This window comes from Dipodomys merriami, unplaced genomic scaffold, assembly GCF_024711535.1.
Source record: "Dipodomys merriami isolate MVZ:Mamm:240054 unplaced genomic scaffold, mDipMer1.0.p SCAF_60, whole genome shotgun sequence".
Taxonomy (NCBI): domain Eukaryota; kingdom Metazoa; phylum Chordata; class Mammalia; order Rodentia; family Heteromyidae; genus Dipodomys; species Dipodomys merriami.
The window spans coordinates 3,782,028-3,796,424 of record NW_027206180.1 but is presented as its reverse complement, the minus strand read 5'-3'; the positions used below and the strand labels follow the sequence as shown (position 1 = coordinate 3,796,424).

The following is a 14,397-nucleotide window of genomic DNA, read 5'->3' as shown; positions in this document are numbered from 1 at the left end:
CAGCCAAAGCTGATGCCTTCTCTTCCTGTCGTTAGGGTTATGGGGGATGGGGGAGTAGTTACGGATCTGTCCTAGCAGGTTCCTCTCCTGCCCTCTTGAAAGACTGGGAATGCCAGAGCAACGTAGGCCTGCCTGCAGTGGGGAGCAGGCTGGGCGGGAGGAAAGCCGCGGTGCCCTCCCTCCTCTCCGGCTCCCCCCGGGGACTAGGACAGCAGAGCTCGTGGGTTTTGTGAGTCACCATAGGTTCTGTGGATCGGCCTCAGTTTCCCCAGCTGTGAAGTGGGAGCGCTGAGCTGGGCGGGAGGACAAGATCAAACAATTCACAGCCGGCCCTCCATCAACCCAGCGGCGGGCTGACAAATCCTCTAGCACCAGCTGAAGCACACAGTGGCCACGTGGTCAAAGGGGCCAGACTTAGATGTGACTCTTTCATGTGGAAGGGCTGCTCGGGAAAGCTACACTGGCCTGCGGGTTAGATCAACAGCTCAAACTCTACCCAAGGAGCCCGATCAATCACGAGGCTAGAGTTCCATTCTTCCCTGCACAGTTCTCTCTCTCTCTCTATTTCCCCCTGCTCTATTATTCATCAATTCTGGCAGGAGTTTGTGGGTTGCGGAAACCAGACACCTTCTAGGTAGGAAGTGGATTCTGCCACATAAAACAAGAGCTGACAAATTGTTGTGGACCATTTCTTTTTCTGTTCCTTTGAGGGGCACCTGACCCCTCCAACCATTCTTAAGGTGCAAGGGCCCCACGTTTGGGTTGGTTCTGTTCAGCCTCGGCCCGATCCCTGCACGTTGCTCTGCCTTTGTGTGGTCTTGATTGTGGATTAGCTTGAAGCATCTTCCATCCTCCTTCCAACCTTCCCCTTGCCGGGGCTCACGGTGGAGGCAGCCACCGGCCCAGCTCCCCAGCTTCTGGCTGTGCTATGTCTCCTATTTGTCACATTTCAGGGACTGCCGACGTGGTCGGTTTTGCGGGGACAGACAGTGAGTATTTATTTTCTTCTAAATGGAAGGGGAATATTTTGCAAAGGAAACACGCAAGTTAAAAGCATCTCACAGTCAGGAAAATGCATTTTTTCCTAAGTAGTGTTTAAAAGGAAAAAAAAAAAGACGAAGCTACAGCAGGGAAGGAATGGTTCTATGTTAGACCCAGGTCTTCTGAGAGTTCCTGCCCTTTCCCTGGCTTCATGGGTCCCAGGTCTGTATGGATGTTGCGGTCCCTAGGAGTTTCTCAGGGAAGTTGAGCCCAAAGGAGGGCTATGAGTAAAGGCCTTAAGGCTATTGGCTGGAGTATCAGTGAACGGAAAGGAAATCTGTGCAGCCTTGGGGGAGATGTGGATTTCAAAGCCTCATGGATCAACTTGCTTGAAAAGAAACCTAAACTCTGAAGTTGACTGATGCATGCGACCCAACCCTACACAGACACATCATTTCTTCTTCTTGCGATGTTCTGCTGATAGGAAAGAGGCTTTCTGGCTGGGTGTGGTGGCACATGCATGTCATCCCAGCAACTGAGGGGGCTGAGCAGGAGGATGGACATTTTGAGATCAGCCTGGGCGTACATACTGAGAGCCTGTCTCAAAACGTAACAATCAGACAGACAGACAGCAAAGAGAATGTGATGTACGTGTCAGGCTGCTCTTGCTTTAAAATGCAAATGCTTGGGGCTGGGAAGGTGGCTCAGTGGTAGAGTGCTTGCCTTGCATGCATGAGGCCCTGGGTTTGATTCCTCAGCCCTACATCAGCAGAAAAAGCCAGAAGTGGGGCTGAGGCTCAAGTGGTAGAGCGCTAGTCTACAGTTGAAGAGCTGAAGGACAGTGCTCAGGCCCAGAGCTCAGGCCCTCAACCGACAAAAAAAAAAAAAAATGCAAATGCTATTTGGGGAAAAAGAGAGCTAGTATACAAGGGTGTGTGGGGGATCCCTGATGCCTTCAAGGATAGAGCAGTGGGGGCTGAGAGCTCCCTTCCCAGGAGCATGGTCCTTCACTGCCTGGCCCCTCTCCACCCCTGCCCCTCCATGTGCTTGGTAAGGGATGACGGACTTAGTTCATTTCTCATAGAGATGCTCCTACCAATTTGGCATCCTCTTCCCCCAACAAGCAGAATTCACAAGTAAATGGCAACAGTGTTCATTTGCTCAAGATAATCTCAGAATCATTTGGATATAAAAAGCCTTTAGTAATTGGTTGGGAGAATTAGTTTAAAGTTGGCATAATACCTAGCTATATGCGTGTGCGCCGTTATTTTTAAGCAATCTGTGTGTTTGGATGTCATCAAGCTAATTAAGAAATATGTATTTGCACAGAACCCAAGTTTCAAGTGCAATTGAATGGCAAAAATAAATCCTTGCTAAGCTCATGTGTACCTTCAAAATCTCCAGAGTTCTTAAACTTACTAAATGTTACGATTATACAATTTTACTTTAAAGAGATTATTTAGTTTTCCCAATAAACATTAACATACCAAATAGATGTTTTTACCAAGCTGTTTCAAATCCTAACTTATTAAGTTCATCCAGGATGAATATAAAAAACTACCAAGGTGGGTAAATGGAATGAATGGGTAGATGGATGGATAGTTGATAGATAGATGATGGATGGTAGATAGATGATGGATAAATAGGAAATAGGTAAGTGGATGGATGGATGGATGATGGATGGATAGAAGGATAGATAGCAGGTAGGTAGATGGGTAGATGATGAATAGATAGTGGATAGTAGGTAATAGGTACATAGCTGGATGGATGGATGGAAAGACAGATGACAGGTAGGTACACAGATGGATAAAGAGGCTCTAGATGGTTGAATGGATAGACAGGGAATGCATAGGTAAATGACAGACAGATGGAAAGGTGTAAGACCCGTGTATACACGTGTGCTCTTTTACAGGCTAAGTGATGGTATTGTTTCATGTGAGCATGGTATGTAAGTCACATACAGATCTGTCTATTGATCTGTCTGTCTCAATATATCAGTCGTATGAAGGGTAACAAATTGTCTTCCTCCTTTGAATTTGATGTTTGTTGCGTTAGCCTGTACCACTCCGTGTAGATTCAAATCCTGTCTTCACCTTACTAGCTGTGTGACCTGAGGTAATTCTAGCTTTGAATTTTGCTGTTTTCAGTCTGGGACTAATAAGAGTAACTAGAGCTCATAGCTGGTTTGTAGATTAAATGAAATAAAAAAAATTATAAAGTCTTTCTGTGGTGCTTAGCAAATATAAACGCTCCATTAGGGCATCCCATGATCTTTCCCGTAACTGACCAATGACGTCGTAGGTACACCGATGGTGACACGCATACGCCCTGCAGGGGGCATGGAACACGTTTCTGCGTTGTGTGCTGCACACGGCGTGTACTTGGGGCTGCTGCTCAGGCTGGGCTGAGCACGTGTTGTGGTCTGTGAGTGTGTCTGCTCTTCTGGCACTTTCCTTCTATGTTTCATTCCAGGCTATGTGCGCACTGCACGTATTTCGTGCGTTGTTACGGGTGTATACACGTGGCAGAGAGTTACCTGTGGATTCTGACTTGCTTGGGTTTTCCTGGAACACCTCACACAGGAGTGTAACTTTTTTTTTTGGGGGGGGGTCCGGTCATGGGGCCTGAACTCTGGGCCTGGGCGCTGTCCCTCAGCTCTTCAGCTCAAGGCTAGTGCTCTACCTCTTGAGCCACAGCGCCACTTCTGGGTTTTTTTCTTTTTGCTTATGTGGTGCTGAGGAATCGAACCCAGGGCCTCGGGCTTGCAAGGCAAGCGCTCTACCACTGAGCCACCTTCCCAGCCCCAGGAGTGTAACATTTTATGACATCATATGAGCTAGTGATGCTGGCCACATATGGGGGGCTGGGTTTGACCTACACCTTTTAAATGGAATTACTTATCTTTTTTTAAAAATTTCAGTACTGAGAATTGAACTCAGGGCTTTGTTCTACCACTTGAGCTACACCTTCCATCCCTTTTGGCTAGTTTTGATTTTGAGACAGAGTCTTCCTAACTTTCCCCATGCTGTCCTTGACGTTGAGATTCTCCTGCCTCTAGCTCCAGAGTCCCTGGGATTATAGGTGTGTACCACCACTCAAAAGTTCACATGCGGTTTGGTGGCACATTTGCTTCTGAAAACCAAAATACCTGACAGCATTGGCCCTACATTCCCATAAGACAATACTTTGCCAGGCTTGACTCTGGCTACCTCCTCTGCGGTGTGAATATTCGTATGCGGTTTGCCACAGTCTCCAGGATTCCTTATTGCTCTCTCCAGGATTGGTTGCTATGCTTTATTTGTGCTATTTTTCTCATGCCTCTATTATTATTATTATTATTATTATTATTATTATTATTATTATTATTATTATTATTATTATTATTATTATGGTCATGGGCCTGAACTCTGGGCCTGAGTGTTGTCCCTCAGCTCTTCAGTTCAAGGCTAGCACTCTACCACTTGAGCCACAGCACCACTTCCAGCCTTTTCTGCTTATGTGGTGCTGAGGAATTGAACCCAGGACCTCATGCATGCAAGGCGAGCCCTCTACCACTGAGCCACCTTCCCAGCCCCTTCTCCTGCCTCTAGCCTGTGGCATCCATTCCAATCACCTTTCTGGCTTTTGCAGTCCTTTGAGTTTGCAAACCCTGGCTTATGAATGCACACAGTCTAGACTTTAGATAAGCCCAAGAAAGGAGGGAGAGGAGAAAGAGAGAGAGAGGGAGGCAGAGAGAGACAGAGACAGAAACAGAGACAGACATGTCCAGACCTCAGAGAGAAGTCCAAGTGCCTGGCTCTCTGGCAGCCCTGTGGTACTTTGGAAATACTGACCCTGCTGATGGAGAAGAGCAGCCCTGGGCGGTCGGAGCACACGCCCGTGAAGCAGAAGCGCAGCTTCCAATAGAAGAGATGCTCCCAGATGAAGGTGATAAGGCTGAGGGCCATGGCCGCCGCTAGCATGTAGAACACGCCCGCCATGTTGTCGATGTCCAGCTGGCTGCTCATCACCTCGTTCTTTTCGTTGTGGCAGATCCCTGTGAGCCACAGTGTCTCCAGCTCCTCCATCTCACCTGCACAGAACACAACACCCGCAGACAGTAAGGGCCAGACCGTGCGGCTTGGGGTTGCAATGGAAACTGCTGGGCTGGGACAGGTGTGTGTGTGGCAACTCGGCAACTGTGTAACTTTAAGGCTGGTGGAGAGCTTGACTGGATCTGGAAGGCTCACTTGAGTCATGACAGTAATGATACCAATTACGGCTACAATGAGATGAGGTTGGATTATAGATTATATATATATATATATATATATATATATATATATATATATAATTATGGCATAAACCTGGGTATAGCAATAGTGTCCTCTTTGTGTGTGTGTGTGTGTGTGTGTGTGTGTGTGTGTGTGCGCACCAGTCCTGGGGCGTAAATTCAGGTTCTGGGCTTTATTCATGAGCTTTTTTGTTCAAGGCTGGTGCTCTACCATTTGAGCCACAGCTCCACTTCTGGTTCTATTGGTCGATTAATTGGAAATAAGAGTCTCATGGACTTTCCTTCCTGGGCTTGTTTTGTACTAACATCTCCATGTCTCAGCTTCCCACAAGTAGTTAGGATTACAGGTGTGTGCTATCAGTGCCCAGCTAGCAAAAGTGCTCTGAGGTTCAACCAATATATAAAAACTTACTGGTTCACAGTAAGTTCTCAAGCATAATAACGTTTGAGTTCTCAGGCATAATAACTTGTAATGCTATTTATTTAGGAAATACCTGGCAGCATGCTGGCACGTGATAAACTCTGTATAATATATCCAGCCAGAACGGCTCCAAAAAGTCACCTGCAAAGCAGCATACTTAAGGCACAAAATCTTAATTGAGGAAAAAGAGACATCTTTTGCGCTAAATGTTCCCTGGAAAGCTAAACACTTCTCGCTTCAATTGGGTGATTAAAGCAGGTGAGGTTCTCAATGGGAAAAAGCGGACTTGCGTGACACTACGTTGTCTTGCTTTTGTGTTCATTTTTATCTGGCCTCCATTTAGGAGGAAATTCTTTGATCTAAAAGGCTAGTCCTTATCCCAACTGTCTACAATCAGAACACTATGGCACTTTGACTATGATTTGGCCTTTAAAAAAATTATATTCTGTATCTAGTATATGTATGAGTTAAGCAGGAAAGGTCAGATAATGTGATGTTAGGAAAATGAACCCTTAGATATGTATTTAAATGTTTTTTTTTCATGCATTTGTTTCTAACTCATTTATAAGATTATTTCTTTGTAGCTTTGTATGTCCCTCCCCCACAGTATAACCCCTGCTTTCACTATATTTGATGTCGGTATAATCTGTGGAGGAGATGGGGAAAAACAAGTCATTTAAGGATACAGGTGGACCCGATGCAACTATGAGAAGTACAAGTTGTCATGTCAAAAAACGAACTCTACAACTTGGGTGTGTGTGTGGGGGGGGGGATTGGGTGGGGGGTCGGGGGGAGGCTGGGAAGGGATGTGAAGGGTAAACAAAGGAGGAGGCTGCAATGCTTGATAAGAAATGTACTCATTATCTTGCCCATGTAATTGTAACCCCTCTGTACAGTATGTTCACAAAAAATAAAAATTAAAATTAAAAAAATTATCTTTTGCTTGCCAGGTGCTGTGGCTCACCTCTGTTCAGCTATTTTAGTGGGAAATTTCATGGTTTGAAGCCATCCCTAGTAAGAAGGTAGAAATACCCCTGTCTCAACTTAAAAGCTGGGTGTGGTGGTTCATGCCTGTCTTCCCAGCTACTCTGGATGTATAAAGTAAGAGGATCTTAATCCAGGTCAGCCTAGACAAGAAAAGCAAGACCTTTCCTTCCCCAGAATCATACTGCCTTTCCAGATTGTCCTCATTCACTGAACGATATGCATTTGCAGTTCCTCCGTATCGTTTCCTGGACCCCTAGATCATCACGTTTCATCACAGAATAGTATCCCATGGTTTGGATGCACATTTTGTTTATCTCTTCAGCTACTGAATTGACATCTTGGTTGCATCCAAGTTTGGGTAATGATGAATAAAGCTTCTATAAACATTGATGGGCAATGGACATCTTGTCAACCCATTTAGGTAAATACCTGGAAGTGTTATCTCTGGATCGAATGGTGAGACTCTGTTTATTTGGCTTTACAGGAAACCACCCAACTGTATACCAAAGTGGTTGTACCATGTTGCATTCTGCCCAGCAATGAATGAGAGCTCCTCTTTTTCTGCCATTTTCCCCCAGCATGCTCGTTGCTGTAACTGCTTGGGATTTATTTATTTTTTGACACTTTAATAGGAGTTTTGTGCTGACTGTTTTAATTAGGAATTCCCTAAAGACTTGCGCAAACCATTTTTCACCAAACTTTTTTGTTTCATATATTGTGGACTAGCTCATTAGTAAGCTAACCTCTAGGTTATGGATCTTGTTTTAATATTTATTTTGCATCCTTTTATTTCTTTGGGCTACAGTTGAGGATTTCCCCATAGATCTATTTTCTAGTTCCCTTATTCTTTCATTAGTAACATCTAGCTTTATGTTTTAATTTTAATCTATTTTATATTTTAACCAGTTCTTTTCCAGTTCTGCATATTCTTTTTTCTTAAATCATAATGTCCTGCTCTTTCATGATGACTTCAAAATCTTCTATACATTTAATGATTTCAAACTTATAATCTTGCAGATTAACGCTCGAGCTTCTCATTCTTCTGTTCTCTGCCTTCTGACTCATGTTGGATTACTTCCTTGGGGATTTTTACCTTTCCATCCCGAGCCTAATCCTCTGCAGAGCTGTTCTCCCTTAAACACGATAAGCACCCCCAAGAACACTGGGGTATAGAAACATTCCTGGGTTTGTTTTAACCACGACCTCAGAGGATCACAGTGTACTGGGTTTTGTATAAAAATGTAATGTGACTACTGCACCGTTTAAGTAATGTACATCTGCACCCCTAAATTCCTTCAGATTCCAATTTCTCACCCATAGCCTCACAGATGGCAAGCCGCCTTGCATTTTCCTGACTTTGATGGACAGAACATTTTTTCCTCACTTCCTTTTCATACACTAAATGACTCATGAAAGGTCTCGGATTTTGTTCATCAAAGGGGGAGAAGTAGACGTATATTTTCTCTCATACATATTTTATGAGAGGGGAAAAAAGAGACAGGAAATCTCTATCCTTCCCCCACGAAGTTCTTCACTCACAAAGAAGATGGTGGTGAATCATTACTTGAGGTAATGATGGGAGGGGATATCTTGACTCAGCTTCTTTCCTTCCAACTGCCTCCAACACTTCCACACACTCACAAAGGTCACGGGAGACTCCATTCTTATTACCTCATTATCCACTCAACACCACCATAAACTAGCCAAGTGGCCCATCACGTGCCTAAAGGCTTACATAACTGCTTCCTGTCCTTCCGAAGCCATGGGGGCCGTGTATTTCTAAATACAATTGCTGTGGGCTTCTCCCTTGCTGTGGAGGTTATGAGCCCTCAAAAAAACAACAAAAAAAGTCTCTTTCTGATGACTCATCAAATTCTCTTTGGTATTGTTCCCCAAAGAGCCAGGTTTGGATAAAAGAAACATCACTCTGATTCTTTTCAGGATGTAAATATCAAGATTTGTCCTTTGCCCTTTGCCCAAACAGTACTTTTTTCATGTTTTCTTTCTTTCTTCCTTTCTCTCTCCCTTTCTTTCCTTCTTCCTTCCTTTCTTTCTGTTGCTTTCTCTTTTCCTTCCTTCCTTCCTTCCTTCCTTCCTTCCTTCCTTCCTTCCTTCCTTCCTTTTTTCTTGCTTGCTTGCTTTCAAGCCAACTTAGTAAACCAGACTCAGACTCAAAAGAAGAGCAAATTCACATTTCTCAGTACCAATTACAGCCTGCTCCAATCGTTTTGCAGTCAGTCATTTCCTGCCTTGTGGCCCTCTTCAACTAGTATACTGAACTATAGTTCAAATACTTTCTTATTTCGTTTGTTAATTTACTCAAGTATATTGTAATCTCCTTGAGGGAGCTTGGGAACTGTGTTTTATGATTTCGGTATTTCTCATGGCTTACAGCACATAGTTCACATCAAGCTTGGATTTTCCATTCTTGTTTTGTTCCTCCTATCTCCAGACTTAAATGGGGGGGGGGGGGGCGGGGCAGGACTGTACAAGTATTGAGATCTACTCTGTGTTGTCTTTTTCTTTTTTTTCTGGCTTTATAAACAAAGGATATATAGAGCAAAGGAGGGATTTGTAGTGGCCAAGAGAGTAAAGCTGAGAAGCACAGTATGCTTTTAGTCCTGGTGAGGCATTAAGCGTTATTTTCCCAGGAAGTGGTTCTCGCCTGCTATCAGTTTTGTCCCTTACAAAGAGGTCACGGTCACGGTCAGAGTTATCCCAGAGCTGGAAAATGGGACAATCAAATCACTTGCCTGACGTGCACTCACTCTTGCTGCTTTCCCGGAGCAGGTGCAGCCTTGGGTTTTCAGCTTTGTCGACTGCATCACATGACTCCTCCCTCCGCCCTTCCTGAGAAGACAGGTCCCCCCACGGCTCAAACCCCTGCCCTCTGTCTGCTCCTCGGCTAACAAGGAGCTTATGAATGTTTGCAGAACTCTTACGCACCCCAGGAAAGTTACACCTGTTTCAAAAATTCTTCTTCGATTGGTCTTCTAGAGGTTATTGCTAGCCACAGGTCTCTCTGCCAACTTCGGGTCCTGTGCCATCCCAAGGAAGACTTGGAATTCAGGACACAGAGCTCGCTTGCTTCCTGAAGGCATCAGAAGGCAGCGTGATGGGATTTTAAGAGTAAAGACTTGGAAAGATACAAGGTCAAAAGGGGAGCTTGCTCTGGGGAGGGTAATGAAAGCGATATAGCGCACGTGTGCATGTGTGTGTGTGTGCGCGTGTGTGTGTGTGTGTGTGTGTGTGAGAGAGAGAGAGAGAGAGAGAGAGAGAGAGAGAGAGAGAGAGAGAGAGAGAGAGAGAGAGAGAGAGAGAGAGAGAGAATTGCTTCCACAGGCCACTTGGGTGACACAGGTAGCATATGGCGGTCACACAAAAGGTAGTGGAAAGCCACGGCAGTACAGGCTGGCCCCGAAGGAGGTGGATTTCTTATATCATCCATCCACTCACTTTCACAAGGTACAAGCTATGGGGTTTCAAATGTGCAAAACCAGCAACGCATGAAGATTCAATTCGTTATGTCTAGTAAATGACAAGCAAAGATGTTTCTGGTAGAAAACTCCAGAACAAGCACATTAAATCATCTGATGATAAGATCTGATGAATCACAAGGAGGCCGTGTGGTCGGGCATCGAGTCAGGCTGCCTGAATCCAACTTCTGCCACTTAACTCGAATCCAGGTCTCCTAATCCTCTGTCCATCTACTCTTGTATATAGTTTTTTTTTTAATTTAACACACATATCAAAACTACTATGCTCAGGCAAAGTGGCAGGGCTTTTAAAAATTAACACTCATATCAACTTAATGTGGCTGGTCCCATTACCACAGCCACTTGCAGATGAAGATGCTAAGACAGGGAGGTAAAAGCCCCTGTTCATTTTCTCTGAACTCCCATTTTCACAACCACCAAGTGGGAGTCCAGCAGCCTTTACCTCGTTGGAGATTTGTTAGCATTAAAGGATGCTGCGTGCATACTGTGTCTGCCACACATCAATTACTCAGTAAGTGTTTCTGGGGATGGTATGATTACTGCCCACAGTCAAAAAACAAAACAAAACTGGGGAGCAGGCTCTCCCTTCCAACTCACGCACAACCCAAAAACAGAGCCAGCTTTCTGACGAGACGGTCATATCCAAAGTAAGAGGAGTCAATTGCTTATTTGCCCTAGGACTCATTCTTAGCAATCCAGAGAGAGTGCAGTTGCTTTTCCAGATTAGTTTTCATTCTATTGGCTAAGACTGGCTGAGAACTCTGGGGATTGCTTCAGAAGAAGATTTTATAGCAAGCAGTGTGACTAGCCTTCAGACTTCCTTCTCAAGCATCTTTCCCCCCTGAGATCAACTGGGAGAGATTCATTTTGAACCTATACCCTTTAGGCTTTGTCCAGACCTGAGAATTTGCTTCTCATACAGGACCTTGCAGGCAGTTATCAGCATGCATTTTTCTTGATTCCTGGCCCAAAGCATCTGCCCCAAGGTAAGGACGCTATGACAAGAGATAGTGTGTGGTTTTGGGGAAGCCGTGTTTCATGTTCTGTTTCATTTCTGGTTAAGGAAGCAAATGATTTTTGGTTCTCTGAAGAGCTCTTTGTAGCTTTGCTTTCTCCATTCATTCATTTACTCACTGGGAGACAGATCATCCATAAGCTACGTGTGTTTTCATGAAGAGAAAAGTGAACATGAAGCCTTTGGCCTCTGCGAGCTAGAGTTCCACGGAAGAATAATCACAAAAGCCAGTAATTATGGCACGATGAGATGATTAGATTTGCATAAGGCCAGAGGCAAGGAGAAACATGGAGTGATTTGAGCTCAGACAGTCGTTCAGAATTTCAGGGAAAGAAGAAGGGACTTAAAGAGGGGCCTGAAGGGCAGGAGACAGAAGGCAGTGGACTCGGCTTTATTCCTAAGGAGTTGGGGTTGCGTTGAAGCATTTCTATGGTGAACACCTTGACCTGTTTTCTTGATGGACCCAAGATCCTTCATAGCCCCTATGAGAAGAAACCCAGTGTCTCCTCTCATATAATACATCAGTGTTGCTCAGGGGACAGTGGGCAGAGAGGGGGCGGAGGGTATGGCTCAAGTGCCAGAGTACCTGCCTAGCAAGTGCAAGGCCATAAGTTCAAATCCCCCCCAAAAGGCTAAATGATATATCAGCATACAAGCATACCACGTGTGATGTGTAGGGAATGTCTCATTCAAATTGCAAATGCAAACACCAATGCTGAAGTGTGCAGGAAGGTCGTCAGCAAATCCTATCCAGCAACACTATCTCTCGTAAGAGTCTGGGTCTTATCTCAGAGCCGGGCAGAGCATCAGAATTAAGTTCTCCTGCAAGAAAATGACTGACAAAGATCCATTGTAAGGCTGTCACCAGCTGGGCACGGGTGGCTCATGCCTGTCATCCTAGCTACTCAGGAGGCTGAGACTGAGGATCATAGTTCAAAGCCAGCCCAGGCAGGAAAGTCCATGAGACTCTTATCTCCAATAAACCACAAGTGGTAGAGCGCTCTCCTTGAGCTGAAGAGTGCAGGGACAGTGTCCAGGGCCAGAGTTCAAGCCCCAAGACTGAAAAGAAAATAGCTGTCATCAATATAACCTTTATCTATAACATTCTATGGCTATATGCCAACTACACATTCGGGGACTGAAAACTTGGCATTAGCTAACTATGGGTTGTAACTCAGAGGTCTCCACCTCCAGAAAGTCTTCCCAGAATGCACAGGAATGTTTTCCCCTAGCATGACATCTTGGGTAGTTCCTCCATAGACAATCTGACACTGGAGTATAATTGTCATTGGCTTCTAAGTCTTCCTTAATGGAAGGTCCAGTTATTCAGAGCAGAGGCCTATTTTGGAGGGGGGGTCAATGCTCCTGGTATCTCTAATACCTGGTCCAAGTCTTGGTGCAGCTTGAGTGCAGGCAACCACACAAGCCCCCTCTCTTCTTGGTCATTGTGATCCATAGATCTCGGGATTAGCTGGGACCAGAGAGGAAAGAATCTGTGAGACCCCAGGAAAAGAGGAAAAGGGGTGGGGAACAGTTTCTGGAACCCAGAAATGGAGGCTGACTCTCCGGGCAAGCGTGCTCCCATCACAGCCCTCAGCAGTGGGGCCGGTGGTTCCCAGAGGAAGCAGCCTTCCATCCACCGCCGGGCGACGTCAGAGTCAGGTTGCTGCTGATCCCATTCGGGTTTCCTGAGAGCAAACAAAAGGGGGAGCTGACCCCATTTCCATCCTGTTTCATGTCTTGCCCAGGCGCTGGGCACTTTAGGCTGCTCAGAAGCCCAGTTGGAATTGGAAATGGCCAAGCAATGATTTTCTTTGTGCAAAAAAAAAAAAAATCTAGGGCACAGATTCAACAAGAACAGACTCAGAGATGAAGCTGCAGTCCTAGGAGCGAGGCTGGCATGACTAAGGGCAAGGCTTCTCCCTCTCCAGTGTCTCTGCACGTGGCAAGAAGCTTCCAGTCAGAGGGGGGGATGAGGTCTGTGGCCATGGAATGGAGCAGGGTCACCCAGACTATCTGAGCATGAATTTTGGTAACTACATTCCTTTACCATGCCCACTAGACTCAAAGCCGTATGGGCCAAACCTACCTATCTAGGTGGAGGAATGAGAAACTGTATGTCTTTCTTCCTAACTCTACAGCCTGAACCAGCCAGGCATGGTGGTACACACCTATAATCACAGAAGCTGAGGCCAGGGGATCAAGAGGTAAGACCTTGTGCCACATAAGGAGATCCTATCTCAACAGACAGACACACAATCAGAATATAAAAAAGAAAGAAGAGAGAAAGACAGGAAAGGAAAGAAGAAAGGATATAAAGGGATGAGGGGAGAGAAGAATGGAGAGAGAGCAAGAGGAAGGAAAGAAGGAAGGAAGGAAGGAAGGAAGGAAGGAAGGGGAGGGAGGGAGGGAGGGAAAGAAGGAAGGAGTAAGGAAGGAAGGAAAGAAAGAAGGAAGGAAGGAAGGGAAAGAGGGAGAGAGGGAGTTAGCCCAAACCCCAAACCAATGCCAACTCGTTGAGCCAGTAAGGGAAACATAAAACTGATGTGACCATGGATATGGAAATAGTATTTTAGGGCCAAGGACCTTTGTCCCCATGATCTCAGAGGGTCACTGAACTATTTGCTGAAGCGACAAAAATACCTTTGCTGGTGATAGAGATGGAGAACAGTACAGATTCTAGACACGAGTAGACCGAATTTGGAAAATTCCTTATTTAAATGTCAGAATATTCCATTTCTGCATAATGCTGAGAAGTCACAAAACTAAAATAAAAGTAGGACTGGGATAAAATGTATCCAGTTAGAAGCAGAGACAAGCTGTCTTTGGCATAAAGGCTTCAACCACCACCTTCCAAATGAGGTTTCTGCTCTGGAAGGTGCCTGAGCCTGACTTGAACCACTGTGGTGCTCACTGCTGTGGGTCAACATTGCATGGGGGTCACACGGGCCAGGTGACCGCCACGCAAGGTATAGATGGCATGTTTTGTGCAGCTTGTATCTCTTGGGGAAAAAGAAATGAGAAAGAAGAGAGAGAGACTTGAGGAACAACAACATCAAACAATGTACAGAGATCAAAACTTTCCATTTGAGGATGGTGCTGGGAGAAATGATTCTGTGAGACAAGCCTGTAGAAAAATCGCAGGAAGTCTGTGACTCCCCAGGTATGGCAAACATTTCTGGAATCCACTTAGTCAATTGGCCTCACGCAGACAGAGACCATC

The 14,397-nt window shown here is 45.2% G+C and overlaps 1 protein-coding gene across 2 annotated transcripts in view; it reads right to left on the bottom strand.

Moving 5' to 3' along the window:
* Window positions 1–14,397, bottom strand: part of Grin2a (glutamate ionotropic receptor NMDA type subunit 2A) — a 294,332-nt gene that overhangs the window by 12,787 nt on the left and 267,148 nt on the right. For both annotated transcript variants that reach the window (XM_070003499.1, XM_070003500.1), the window contains one exon: window positions 4,815–5,053. In XM_070003499.1, coding sequence (XP_069859600.1) covers window positions 4,815–5,053 — 239 coding nt within the window. The remainder of the gene's footprint in view (window positions 1–4,814; window positions 5,054–14,397) is intronic.